Source organism: Erigeron canadensis, chromosome 4 (genome assembly GCF_010389155.1).
Source record: "Erigeron canadensis isolate Cc75 chromosome 4, C_canadensis_v1, whole genome shotgun sequence".
Lineage (NCBI taxonomy): Eukaryota > Viridiplantae > Streptophyta > Magnoliopsida > Asterales > Asteraceae > Erigeron > Erigeron canadensis.
The window spans coordinates 23,443,802-23,459,230 of NC_057764.1; the positions used below are offsets into that span (position 1 = coordinate 23,443,802).

General features: G+C 32.4%; 1 protein-coding gene across 1 annotated transcript; it reads left to right on the plus strand.

The window, feature by feature from the left end:
• Positions 1 to 12,295: 12,295 nt before the first annotated feature.
• Positions 12,296 to 15,014, plus strand: LOC122598468 (ent-kaurenoic acid oxidase 1-like). The gene is made up of 6 exons (XM_043771062.1): positions 12,296 to 12,528; positions 13,485 to 13,962; positions 14,044 to 14,307; positions 14,433 to 14,601; positions 14,703 to 14,809; positions 14,889 to 15,014. The coding sequence occupies exons 1-6, from the start codon at positions 12,296 to 12,298 to the stop codon at positions 15,012 to 15,014; spliced, it is 1,377 nt and encodes a 458-aa protein (XP_043626997.1).
• Positions 15,015 to 15,429: the final 415 nt, after the last annotated feature.

Genomic DNA, 15,429 nt, shown 5'->3' on the forward strand with positions numbered 1-15,429 from the left:
CAAGTCTTTGAAGGTGAAGATTAATGTTTATATGGACAGTTTTTAATCATAAAATAAGAATTATCTTTCTTAGAAAACAGTGTTTATTTATACAAGTAATTACAATATGTTGATGCAAAGTTAGCTCACTTGATAGAGGTATTTATTTTTTTGGGTAAAAGCAAAGGTTAGATTTTTGGCAGTAGTTTAGTATTATTTGATCTAATTTAATGGAATATTTGTCTTTAACAAAAAGTAACTACAATATGTTCTGTATTAAACATGTATTAGTACAAAAGTCATAGACATGAAGTAGTGTTATTATCTATGTAAAAAATATTTATTTAAACATACATTTTATCTCGACAACACACTTAATTATTATAAAGACAAATGGGCCTTTTGTTAATTAAGATAAATGAATCGAACGAAAGTACTAAAAAGTTCACCAAAATAGATATGAATCTAAAAAAGTGTTCATATGTCAATTATATGTTTGATTACTTAATCACCATGACATCTACACAAATAATTTAATCTTTGATGATTTGTCATACACAAGAAAGACTTTCAAAGAAATTTCACAAGTAGACTTTTGGTAACCGTTATGTAAGTTATAATATATTCAACCATCCTTCCTTTCCTTTTATATATTCTTTCATACATACATACAAGAATACAAGATACATATAAACTCCACTTATTCAAAGCAAAGTATATAGTAACTAACCAAAATACAAAAAGGTGCATGAAGATCGCTATAGTTCCTAAACTTCTATCACTCTTTGCTTACATTTCGTTCCAAAGTCATCAAGAAAAACTTGAGCTCTTTCCAAAACCTACAAATGAGATAAAACATGACTACGTTTTGTTAATGCTTTTTGCAATTACCTTATTCATTGTGGCCGTATTCTTGAGAGGGTCTTCAAAGCAATATTCAAATGATCAAGGTAAAGATTGTCATTATTGTCATTCCATTACCTCTATATTAGAAGAACTATACCCGTTATCTTATAACGTTGATGAAGATCAAATGATACTACATGAAACTCATAGTCTCATGAAGAATCATATTGTAAATGAAGATGACCAAGAATTCGTCCCTCGTCTAGTTCATTTAAAATTAATTGAGGGTGCAACCGAGAGCCATGAATTTGGTAATCATAAAGACTTAGTGTCTCATTCGGTTGAAGTGAAGCTAGTTGACGGTGCCATTAGGAAAGATGAAGAGAATCATGAAGAGTTTCATGGGTATGATGGTTATGACGAGGATAACGACGATGAAGGTGATGAAGATGATGTTGATAGTGATATGGCAGACGACCATGTTAATAATTGTGATGATCTCGCAACTAGAATTGAAGAATTTATAGCCATGAACGTTAGGAAATGGAAGGAGGAGATGCTTAATGACAGGTTTCTTTACTTAGAATACTAGATTGGTATGGTACGTTTAAAAGTATGATACTTTGTATATATGTATATATGTACTATATTTTCTCTTCGTTTTCCCTTTGTTTTTATGTAGGGATTTTAAGGGAAAGTAACATATATGTTGAATGTCTTGTTAGATGTTTTTCATAATTCAAGATGTTTGAATGTAAAGTAGAAATAGCGATATCTAGGAAAAACAATGTATCAGTTGAATAAAATTAGTGCTTATGTATTTGTTATAAGTTAAAATTATGTTTGTAAAACAATCAGTCAGTGTTTAACATCATATGACACTTCATCATATAATGGTGAAGCCCCGCACATACTCTAAATTACGAGATGTAGACTATGAACCGTTACCGATGATACAAGAAAAAAACCGATAAACTTGTTACTCCAAAAAATCGAACCCAAAGTCTATGAAAAAAAACCAAAGATGAATCTACTAGCTGAGCTCTGTTCATTTACTAAGTTAAACCATATGCTTGATTCTTTATCCAGTCATCTCATAAAGATGGTGCAACACACACACTCAAGTGCTGAACATTTTCATTAGTACTATCAATCTATTACTCATATAAGACGTTCTGATAGGCCTCTACGGTGTCTTCATTGTGCCAAGAAGTTGTCCCGATCAAGACATTTTATGGGGGATATGGCCTAAGGGTGTTATTTGGATAGATTACACATATAGATCTCGGGTTGTTCAGATCAGATTATTCAGATTCCAGTTAGGTTATCTCCAATCAGGGTGCCCTTGGATATCCTTTGCTGTTGCAACTTGTCCAAAACTAAGGTTTTTTTTGAAAGATACCTTTACATGTCCTTATTTGTCATTACCTAATATATTTTTGTTTTTAGTTGGAGGTAAAAGGATATGTAAGGATATTTGTATGGTTGAAAATAAAATTATAGAATTTGAAGGATTTATAAGGATGTATAAGGATTTGTAATAATATGAAGTGGCAACTCAAGGACGCCCTTAGGCGTCCTTGTCCTTAGCATTGGAGATAGCCTTATCATGAATTCATCCAAGATTTAAACCATATAAGCTAGGTTTGGATCATTTGGCCGGATTTCAACCTGTTGTAAATTCATCCAAAATTAAGACCAAATAACCTTTGAGTTGTTCGGATTCGATCAAATATAAGATGATGTAGATTTAATGCAGATAACAATAATAAGACCCAATCCCTAAGTAGGGCATGAGAGAGGTGAGCTGTAGACAGTCTTATCTTTACCCAAAGGTAGAGAGGCTGCTTCCATAAGGACTTCCGGTCACAAAGAGGTGAAAGTTGAAAAGTGTAAAGAGTTTAGTTATCATACTTGTCGGTCGGCGATAGCAAAGAAGGAAATACTTGTCTATTGAGTATCACCTGACTCCATTTAAAATAACATAAAAGTGTACAAACATAATCAACCTAACCTACTGAAAGAAACCCCAACATTGGATATGGAAAACAACCATGCATACATAAATATAAAAATGGGGCAACCATGCAAGAAAGCTAACTGGGACTAAACAACCTATGAAAGTAAGTACTAAGGCTGCCTAGCTAGACTAATCCTACTCCTCACATATACTCTCAAAAACGCCTACACTAATCCTAATCCTCTAAAACCTCTCTCAATGGTCATGTCCCCCGACAGACAAAGCATTTTAGGGACAACCTAGCTAGCGTAACCTCCTCCTCGGTTTAGGCTTACCTCTACTCAAGACCAAAACCAATACGGAGGTCACAGAAATTAAAGTCTAAATAAAAAGTATACAGAAATCTAATCTCATATGTCTTTCACCCCTTGTCCACGTCCTCCGCCAAGAACCTCCTTTGGAGCATTCGGTAAATATAGCTTTCAAACTTCTCATAAGTGATATTTTCACTTAATTTTACATTCCTTGCCAAGGTAGATCAACCATACAAGTTTTATTTGTTTAAGGAATTCTAATCTTATTTTTGTAATCTTATATTATACCTACCTAGATATAAATAAATATACTTATATATAATGATATATACTCTATTTTCTTTTGGAAACACATAGTGGATAAATGGCTATCACCCTCAACTTTGGTGTGTCTTGATAACGCCTTAAAGGGTTTGCTCTCCCACGTCGGTTTTATGCATATTTCGCAGTCTAATTTTGATAATTACAACTGTAAAGGCTCATAAACAGTTATAACTTTGCTCGTAAACCTATTGTAAGCACTAAGCAGCCTATAGAAAAAATTATGTGTAACAGTTTTTAAAAATGTAACACCCCACCGTTGGCGGAAACATGAGGTGTTATGAAAAGTACAATACGACATGGAATTACATAGATACTACTAAATGAAATAGAATATAATAAATATATTTCCAAAACATGAGTTCAAAGTCATAATAATGCTAGATCAGCTTAATACAATAAGTCCAAAAAACGGGATAGTACAAGGCATGTAGCCTTAAAGTCTGACAATAAGCAATGGAGCATAATCTCCGAAGTCCAGTGCTAGCATAAAAGTCTTTATCCCTGATTAGCCTGAGTACCTGAAAAGTATATATACTAAAACGTGTCAACATAAAGGTTGGTGAGTTCGTAGGTTTTAGTCAAAAAGTCTAGTCAAGAAGGAAGTCTTTTGTCGATTCCTTTAAGTCGAAACAAGTATTTGTTCAATATATAATGAGCAAAGTTACACCATATAAGTCAAAGTACTCAAGTCTCAAGTTCAAGTCTCAAGGTCCGGGCTTACGGTACCTGCCTCAATGCACACAAAAGTCACGAGACTCAAAGTCTCAAAGTCCGGTCTTATGGTACTTGCCTCAGTCCAAATCAGTCTCAAAGTCTGGTCTTACGGTATATGCCTTAGTCCAAGTCTCCAATGCACACAATAAGCACGCCATAAAGCACAACTAACAAACACATAATCACACATATACAAACAAGATCAAGCACGTCATATGACATAAGTAACTCTATACGTACCGGCTCAATATTGAACATAAACAAAAATCAACAAAACTGTTTGAAAAATAAGTATACTTTCCACCCCAAAAACTTGTAAAAAGAGGGGTTACGAAACTCACCTAAAGCAGCACAAGCACAAATACCCTAGATGAATGAACACGAACATGAACATTCAAGTACCTCTGAAACACATACACTATCTGTCCAAAAGTCCTACACTGTCCACAAGTCAACCAGTAAGTACTTATTTAATTGTACACGTCTATGTCCTATACTAGTGTCTTAAGAAATGCCATTATGTCTTGTATATTGTCGTATTATATATATACAATAGATTTGTTGTACTTGTAAACACTTGAAATGTCGATGACTTAAAATCTTGTCTTTGACCACTGAAACAAAGAACTTGTACATACGTATATATATATATATATCAGAGAGTTTAACTTATAAAGAATTTAGTCGAAAAAGTTTAAGTTTTAGAGGATTTAGTCTTTAAGAGGTTTTAATGAAATTCGGAGAATTTAAGTAGAGAGTATATTTTAGAGAGTTTATAAGTTCTTCGTAACTTAATTATGACATAGAGTTTATATATGTCAGAGTACTTAATCTTTCAAAGAACTTAACTTATTTTGAAGAACTTAGGCAGAGAACTTAATATTTAGAGAGTTTATGGATACTTTTTAAATTCAACGAAACCAACTTTTATGACAAAGAGTTTATATATTATGTGAAACCAAGAGAGAGAGTTTATATATTCTACGAAAAGGATTTTTAGAGAATTTATAAGCCCTATGAAGTTAAGGCGAAAGTTTATAAATGTTGTGAACTTAATTTTTATAACAAAGAGTTTATAACTTCTGGAGGCACGGAGAGTTTATTTTAGAGAACTTGTTACTTACAGAGAGTTTAGTCTTACAAAGAGTTTAATATTTTTCTGAAATCGACACATGACACTGTGAAGAATTTATGCCACCAAATTTTATTTAACTCTTTGTTCAAAGAGTTTGTCGACCAAGTATTTGCACCGAATTACACAGAACTAAGAAAAGAACAGAGTTTGGAACAAAAAGAGTTTCCACAGAGTTTAACTAAAACCCTAATTCGGCCGTAACTAACACTGTATTCTTGAGTTTTTTAGAAGGAGGATAAGAAAAGAAAGGATAAGAAAAAAACTACTTTTTTCATTCTTGAGTTTTTTCATATAAGAAAAGGAAAGAAATGATAGTAAAACTTTGAGGTTTTTTGTTCCAAAGTTTTCCAGCCAAATATGGTCGAATTTGGATGGAAAACTTCACATCCAAATATAAAAGTACTAATCTGCCCTTCTGCTGCAAGTGATGGAGATATATCTGAAGGAGCACGGCTAGTTGTTATGGCAGATGTAGAACAGGCTAGTTTGTTTCTTCTTTTTATGTTTGCAATCAGGATGCTAAAGAGTTATGAAAACAGGAATTTGGAATCAATTATTGTTCCTTTTTTTGTACTTGCGAGAAGAATTAAAGCAGACGAAAATGGTGGGTTTTTTTAGGTGAATAGTGAGAAGATGACAGGAAGTTGTAATGAGAAGATGGTGGAACATACATGGTGGGGTCTATGAAATAGTTTATCCATTCATCATGTATTATTGATCTGAGATGAATAAATGAAATTGAGAATAATTATTATAAATGAATCGAGGCTTTTTATAATGATTTTGTGTGTATATATAAATATAATAAATATAAGGAAATAATTGTAAAATTATATGTTTTATCCTTTCTTTTCCTCTTTGTATATCTTAAACTCAAGAATATCTTTTTAAGGATAAGTTTTTCCCTTTCTTTCTCTATCCAATCTAATCTTTTCTTTTCTTTCTATTTCTAACTCGAGAATGAAGCCTAAAAGTAACAATGGAATACAGCCCTTGATCGACGTTGACCAGCGAGTATGTGACCCACTGTGACTAGATCCAACACATAACACAATCCAAATCGAAAATAGAAGAAGAAAGAACGAAGAATGGCCAGTTGACCGACGTTGACCAAAACCCTAGGTCAAGAACACGAACAGATTTTAAAGAAACAAAGAAGAAGGAGACGATTACAAGACTCAAACACATGAATCCTTCACTGATCTGCTCGTTTTGTGCTAGTAAATCACTTATTGATTCGGATTTTTTGATTTTCGGGTGTATATGTTTATATAGGTATATATATATAAGCATGAAATCACATGAAAACGATTTAGGATAGAAACCCATGAATTATCTTACCAAAACTTGAAATATAGATGATGATTCTTAAAGGAAATTTGGTTTTGAGAGGGAAGAAAGGGGAGGGGCGGCAGCCAAAGAAAGAGAGAAGAGAGAGAGGGTTTGTGAGAAATGGGAATAGGAATGGCAATGGGTCGGGTTCGGGGCGGATAGTGTCAAACCCGAACCCGATAAGGAATATGCGACCTGAACCCGACCCGATATCCATCAGGTACCTTATCGGGGACCCCGTCGAGGGTAAAATAATACCCCAAAACCCGAAACCCGACCCGATAAAAATAGTTATTTTTCAATAATAATTACCAAAATCTTGTTTAATTTGAGAAATGATTTTACATACTTTTAATGTTTTGAGAAATGGATATACAAGTGTGGAATGTAAATACAAATTAGTTGATATAAGTGTGAAACATTGTAATTACAAAGGTGAAATATAAATTCAAAACTAATCACTAATAAGTATATATATATAGAGGTATTGATGTCGGGTATTCTCGTCGGGTCGGTTTTTTTTTTGCCATCCCTAAATGGGAAGGAAAAAGGGGGAAGAATCAGGGTTTTGATGTCCCTCCTAGCTTTGACCGAGTTTGACCACTCATTGACCTTCCGACATCTCATTTGACTCGACATTTATAAAAGACCCGTAACTCGTAGATTTATTTTATCGACATAAATGTTTGTAACTTTTAAATGGCTTTCTAACGAATATAAACATGACTTTTTTTGTTTAATAAATCTTTAATTGATTAAATTTTTAGTATTTCACTTAATTTGGCATTTTCATAACACAACTAGTATTCCTCCCATTCTCAAGTCCACACACAACCTTTTCAAAGTCTAAATGCTCATAAAACCCGAAAAGTACATCAATCCATATATCCCATGATAAAGCCTTAAGATCTAACGAATACATAAAAGAAACAAACTAAAATGAACGGAAAAATACTTTGGGAAAATATGCTCAGATTACGGTTTTAAAAAAAAACACATTTTGTCTGTATAACTTAAGCTAAAACTGGATATATGCTGACATGGCATAAGCCGTTTTCTAATTTAAATAAAAAAAGGAAAAAAAAAGATTAATTACAATTTTTATGGATGTTGATTTAATATTAGTGAAGCGATAGGTGAAAGTCTTCATTATTTACAAACTTTTTTATGTTTATAAATCGCCCAAATCAAGGAACTGAACTTGTTGCATATATTGATTTTTGATATGTATAGACAGAAATCTCTACCAACTAGCTTGATATTATAGTGTTAGTAATTTGTATTGTTTAAATTAATATATGAAATAGACATATAGACTTTAACACTTGATTGATATATTGTTGTCGGGGGACTTAGATTAAATATCCAACAAAATGTTCGATTCTGATGTAGTATATACTTTCGGTAAAGTGGGTGCACTTTCTATTAGCTTTGACTTTCCAAATTTTAATATACCATCTTATCATACGACCTTTATAATACGATTTACTATTGACGACGACTTCTTAAATCCATTCTCGAAGTCACATAAAGTTCTAGAAGAATACTGAAATACTTGGAAATTGATGTGCTTATACAGACGAGTTTCCGTAATTTTGTACTTCTATTTTTGCGAGACAATAATGAAAATGATTTTTATGAATTTATCAATAGCTTCTTCAGAAATTGAAAATGCATATAGATGTTTTTGGTATTACATTATTTAACAAACAAAAAAGGGCGGTCTTTTTTCATTATTATTTTATAAAAGTACTTGAAAAGAGTTAATGAGTTGGTGACTCATTGGTAAAGTCTTTGACCTTGGGGAAATCCATGAGGGTTCAAATTTCACTTCCTACATTTGTATAAGTGGATTATTAGGGGGGGGGGGGGGTTGAGAGTCCTGAGTTTCATCTCAGGCATGCGTTTGCCCAATTGAATGTCACTATGGTGTCTCGAATGTTAACTGCTAACTATTAACAAGTAACTCGCTTTTAAAAAAAAGGGAGATTTTCAGATATGTCCTATTTTAAAGACATAATTACATATATGTCCAAAGCATGCTTTAAAAGCATTATATTTATGCATTAAAAACTTACACCTAAGGCATATATGTAATTATGTCTTTAAAATGTGATATATATGAAATTTTCCAAAAACAAGAATATATATACTTTGAAAAGAAATTAAAGAGTCGTTCGAAATGTGGGACTTTTTAATTAGAAAGTGAAATTATGTTTTCACTGAAAAAGCTTATGAGGAAAAAGTCATATATTGTATTATTTCAATTAAAGATCGTCTCTAACGGTTTGGTCTATTAAAAAAAATGTTAGACTTTCAAACAAATTAACGTTTATTAACAAAAATTACAAATTCTTATGAACCAAACAAAACAAGAAGAGAATAAAAAAGGTAAACAAAAAGAAAATTGATTTTTATTGATGATACATAAGTTTAATTTGTAAATTTTATTATTAAATAGTTGTTTGTAAATATAACATTTATTGAAAGGAAAAAAGAAAAAAAAAAAAGAGTTAGGTGATAATACGTTGGTGTTTCGGCATTAACAATCCGTTGACTATACGTTTCGGTCGGTCGATTTTTGGCTTTCAATTTAGGTTTTTTTTGTAGCACACAAAAGAAAATAATTAGAACTTACTTTTTTGAAAAAGCACACGGACTTGACTCAAAGTTGACAACAGATTTGACTAGGCACGGACTTAAGTAAAACCGTGCGGACTTTGCACCCGTTGAAGCAGATAAACTTTAAGGTGGTGTTTGTTAATGTTTTAATAGAAAAATTCATGACTTAATTAAAAAACTTAATCCATTAAGTCATTAAAAGTGTTTATTTTTATGACTTATAAACATAAAACAACTATATTGATTTAATCCATACAGACATTATTTATTCATTCAGTCACTTAATGGTTAAAAAAACAAACTAGCCCTAAGTCAATTTTTGACACAAACTCATTACTAAATTACCAAAATGTGCAAAATTAAACATATAAATCTGTCGGATAAATAAAACATAGCCACTGCTTATTCTGTTAACAAAACCATGCACTATATGAGTCAATGACTCGAATGGATAAAGTAAGTCTTATAGCATCTTTTTGAAACCAACATACACTTGCACATTTATACATATTTACAAATTACAACTGACTGTAAACACTGGAAAGTAACCATACTTACAACTAAGAGACCCGATATATCAATTTCAACCAAAAGGGCACTTTGGACCATAAAACGGGCAATGGTATCAAAACCATCAAGTCATTTTTCAAATACCACAAACTACCTCAAAAGTATCTTTTTTATTAACTAGTCAAACTTCAAGGGATGCCTTATCCTCAACTTGCACTTGGTTCTCCTATAAGAACCTATAAGAATTTAAGTTACATCATCATCATATTATATAATTCTCATATATATAAGCAGCCTTTTAATACTAATTATCGCCAACATACATTTTAGCCTCACTGAGCAAAAAGGTCCACCTTTCCTGGGCCTACAAAGTACAAACGCCAGGGCTCATAACAAATATGAAGTACTCACTTTGACCAAAGTTTTCAAATCATTAAAAGGATTAGTACTAGAGTCTATGATTAGTTTAGTTTAAGAAAACACTCTTTTATTTTCATATTTGTCTTTTTAGAAATCATGGAAAACAGAATACATGTTCAAATCATATTTTTTTAAAAATGTCTTCCATAAAAACAGAAAATACCATTTTCCACTAGTCTAAAAATGTCTTCCCATTTTCCATTTTTTAGATTTTGAAAATCTTAAATTGTTTTCATTTTCTAGTTTTGAATGCGTTTTTAAAATTTTCATTTGTTTCTGAAGATAGAAAACTTTTTTCATTTTTTTAGAAATTTAAAATAAAAGACTGAAAAATATTTTCCACATCCAAACGCACTCATTAATTCTCAAAGCTATTTGATCCCCCTTTTCAAATTTGTCTCTTTTGAATTCGGCAATCTTTCATGTACTTTTATTATAATTAGCTTAGATGAATTTGGGAATCTTTTATATATTATTATTATTAGGCATTAGCTTAAGTGAATTACTTCTAAGTACTTTCCTCGGAAAAAGAAATGAAGATGAAAATATGAAAGTTGAAAGAGATTAGAAGCTGTAGGTGTCTTTGAGCTATAGCTTAATGTTGTAACATCATCTTTTTGTATGAGGTATTGAGTTCAAATCTTAAAGACATAGAAATTAAGTCCTTTTATAAGGGCTTGACTTAGATATACCCAGGTTCAAGTCTGAGGGCAGGGTTTACCCCTATTAATCGTTGTGCCTTTGGACGAATTAGTAGGGGGTTTTCCCCCATCGGGTATTCTTCGAGGGAGCTCTTTAGCGCGGACCCATTTAAGACAACATATGCTAGATCACCCGCTGTCAAATCATGACACGAAGTTTTCAGCAAAATTCACCTTTTATTAAGAAAAAAAAAGAGAAGAAAAAAAAAGCTGTAGGTGAAATCGTAAGTGGGTGTGATTATTTTACATTTTAGTCATGACTCACGAACCATGCCATTTGATTCCTTATATAAGGCCACGTATTTGTGGGCTTTTAACACAACAAAAAGCCACGTCCCAAAATCATTTCATTTGTTTTTTTTAAATGACGAATCTCGCTTGAAATTCGTGTTATGATTCGATAACGAGAGATTTAGTATACGTTATTTTAACCGGGTCTGTGCTAGAGAGCTCCCTTGAAATATAATACCCTATTTGGGGAAAATTCCCTATTAATTTGCCCTAATACACCACGATTAATAAAGGTAAATCTTGTCCTTTAAATTTGAACCTAAAAATATTCAAGTCAAATATATGAGAGACTTTTTATATCCACACCAAAATTTAAACAAAAGACATGAGATATCCTTTCAATCACTAAGGTAATTAATTACTAATTATTGTATACATAAGGTGCTTAAGTTGGACAATATTTTTGTATTATGATGATAAGAAGAAAACAAGATTAATATTTACAAAATTTTAAAAAAGTATATCATATCCCTTTAAATAATGTAAAGTACAATTTTTAATCTACCAATTCTTAAACGATTTTACCTCGTACGTCCTTAGTTAACAAATATTAAACTATATTTAAGAAACTTATTTTTTTTATAAATGAATTTTACCTCATACGCGTATATATGATGTGTGTTAATCGCACAACGAAAGGGTTCCGCACTAAGCAGATCTTAAATAGTCTTTCTCACCATATCATCTCCTTATTGAAAAAATACCATCAAGAAGAACCTACCATGGCTCAAACTCAACACTTTAGAATAAATTTATTCAGGGCCCACATAACAGGTTAGTGAAACTTATCTAAGACGTAGATGCATTGTCTGACAATCCTTAAACTATGTATATTCCATCATCAGACTATAAAGTCTTGCCGACCGACATTAGAAAACAATTACTCGATGCATCATCACATGCAGGTTTATAAGACCAATAAAAAAAAAAAAATTAAAAAGAAATTTAACTGAGGTCACGATTATTATTTTAAGAATATAAAAAACCTGTTAAGTACAATTTCCCTAGCTATATATGTTGTATTCAATTCATTCATAATCTAGCTATCAGAAGGCCGGGTATGTATCGAGTAGGAAGAAAATTAATTAAGTGAGCTGAGTTTTGATTAATTATTTTTTTAATTATAGCTAGATAGATGGATTTGAAAATGGGAGTTGATGGAATAAGTTATTATGTGGGAATAATGTTGGGAATAATGTTGATAATGAAATGGGGGTTGAAAAGTGTGAATATTTGGATTTATGAGAGAAATTTGGGGAAGAAGAGGGAGTGTTTGCCACCAGGTGATTTTGGTTGGCCTTTTGTCGGAAATATGTGGTCTTTCCTTCGAGCTTTCAAGTCCAACGATCCGGATTCTTTCATTTTTTCTCTTGTTCAACGGTAAGTAGTTTAAGTAGTTCATGGATCTTAATTTCTTTAACATTTTCATTCATGCAAATTTAAACTTCTTAACATTGTCTAAAAGAGCATGTTGATTGACGAAGTGTCGAAGTACACTTTTATTTGAATTTATCATCATGAGTCCTTTAAGGGACGGGGATCGGAGGTAGCGCCTCTGGTAGCGGGGTCCAAGGGGGCAGAGCACATGGGGTACAAAATCTCAAAAATTCAATTTTTGGAACTTGAGGAACTAGTTTTGCCAACTTTGAAAATCTTGTACATTAACGGTCGTTTGGACAGTTTATGAGCCTGAAACGCTTAAATATATCTGTGATAATCGTTCTGGCTTCTTCTTCATTCTGGTTCACGCTCTCAATCATACGATCTAGAGGTTTAGAATTTTTGTGTGTATAATTGAGAGCATGAACCAGAATGAAGGGAAAAAAAAAACAAAATGATCTATCAACGATATATTTAAGCATTTTAGTCCCATTAATTGTCTAAAGGACAGTTAAGTTACAAGGCTTTCAAAGTTGGCAAAATTCTTTCCCTCAAGTTCCGTATTTAAGTAAAGGAATGAAATTTTTACTTTAGTGGAACAAGAGAGTCCTTTATTGACTAAAATGTACTCAAATTAATTGAAATATTTCGTGACCGTTTCCAAACCTTTGCTATTGCTACCCCCATAAGATTCAAATCTTGATAATCATAAGAGATTATGTAACTTATACATTCGTTATTAGGCATTTTTTGTTATTGTTATTTCAAGTTTTGAATATTTCGCTCTTAAAACTAATCAACCAATCTAAGCCTTATTAAATTGTTATGTCTTTTTGAATTTAGTTCTTTTGATTATGTTTGATTTCTTTAATGTACTGTATTTACAAATTATTTTTTATGCAATGATCATTTATGTAATGATCATTTATGTGTTTTTTTAATGAAATCAAACATAGTTTCGGGCCGAAAGGAATCTACAAATCATTTATGTTTGGCAATCCTAGCATCATCATCACGACTCCTGAAGAGTGCCGGAGAGTACTATGTGATGAGGACGCGTTCAAGCCAGGATGGCCCACTTCAACAAACGAACTCATGGGAAGAAAATCTTTCAGCAGACTTTCCAACAAAGATCACAAAAGGCTTCGAAAGTTGACTGCATCCCCAATTAACGGTCATGAATCTTTGTCTATATACATGAAGCACATTGAAACTAATGTTGTTTTGTCATTGGAAAAATGGTCAAAAATGGGACGAATTGAGTTACTTACTGTTCTTCGAAAGCTAACTTTTGAAGTCATCATGGACATTTTCATAAGCTCGGAGAGCGAACACCTAATGGATGGGTTGGAGAAAGAGTATAAAACACTTAATTATGGTGTTAGATCAATGGCAATCAATATACCCGGTTTTGTGTACTATGAAGCACTTAAAGTTGGTTTTCTTACAGCTATATATATTGTATCATGTTTTGTTTTTTTAACAATTTTAACATTGATGGTTACAAATTTATAGGCACGAAAGAAACTGGTGGCAATTTTACAACCGATTGTTAGAGAACGTAGAAATAAACGAGAGGCAACTCAAGGGATGTCCACGAAGGACATGCTTGACGCTCTCGTGGACACAGAAGATGAGAATGGAAAACGACTAGATGATGAAGATATCATTGATACATTAATCATGTATTTGAACGCGGGTCATGAATCTTCAGCACACCTCACTATGTGGGCAACTATCCTTCTTCAAGGACACCCTGAGTATTTCCAAATCGCCAAGGTAATAACTATACAGAGTATCAAAATTAGTAGACTTATCACTAATTATGATTTAGGAACTCATTTTTATTTATATGCTTGTTGCACATTTTGTAATATTAGACTAATAATGCTTATGGTTAATAGGAAGAACAAGAAAGGATAGTAAAAAATATGCCACCAGGACAGAAGGGTTTGACCCTAGAAGAGTTTAGGCAGATGAAGTATCTTTCACAGGTGATTGATGAAACACTGCGTTTAGTAACGTTTTCAACCACGACATTTCGTGAAGCCACAAAAGACATTGATATCAAAGGTTGACCGACCTGTATTCACCGTGCTAGTTAGATATTTAAATTACATAGATTTGCTATTAGCTTTAATTAGTTTCACTAAACTCTTAATTATGGTTTATAGGATACATCATTCCTAAAGGATGGAAAGTGTTGCTTTGGTATAGGAGTATACACCATAATCCTGAAATTTATCCCCAACCCAAAGAATTTAATCCTTCAAGATGGGATGTAAGTCGCTTCTGACTTTTTACCAATATGGCCTTATGATTTTTTCAAATTTCACTAACTTGAACATGTTGGTGGTCAGGATCTTGTACCAAAAGCAGGAACTTTTCTTCCATTTGGAGCAGGAACGAGACATTGTCCAGGGAACGACCTTGCAAAGTTAGAGATCGCCATCTTCCTACACCATTTTCTTCTTAGTTATAAGTAAGTTTTCATACAAACCAAGTGATAATTCTGTTTTATACGTCATAATTCTGTTTGTATCGTCTTGCATATCAGTTAAATGATGTATCAACATAACATTTTACTTCTACTTAACAAGAACTATATTTGTTTGTGTTACAGACTCGAAAGGGAAAATCCAGATTGCCAAGTGATGTACCTACCGCATTCAAGGCCTATAGACAATTGTGTTGGAAGAATTATTAAAGTTTCTGGATAATAAAACCATAGCTTCAACCTTCATATCAAAAAAAACAAGCTATAAAACAGCATTCGTATCGAAATCTCATTATACCCTTCAATTTCAAAGTTAAATTTTTATCAACACAGCTTCAATTAGATTTTTGTTTCTTATTCATTGTGAAGTTACATAAGCTTTTACCGTCGTTAGCGAGGAATAA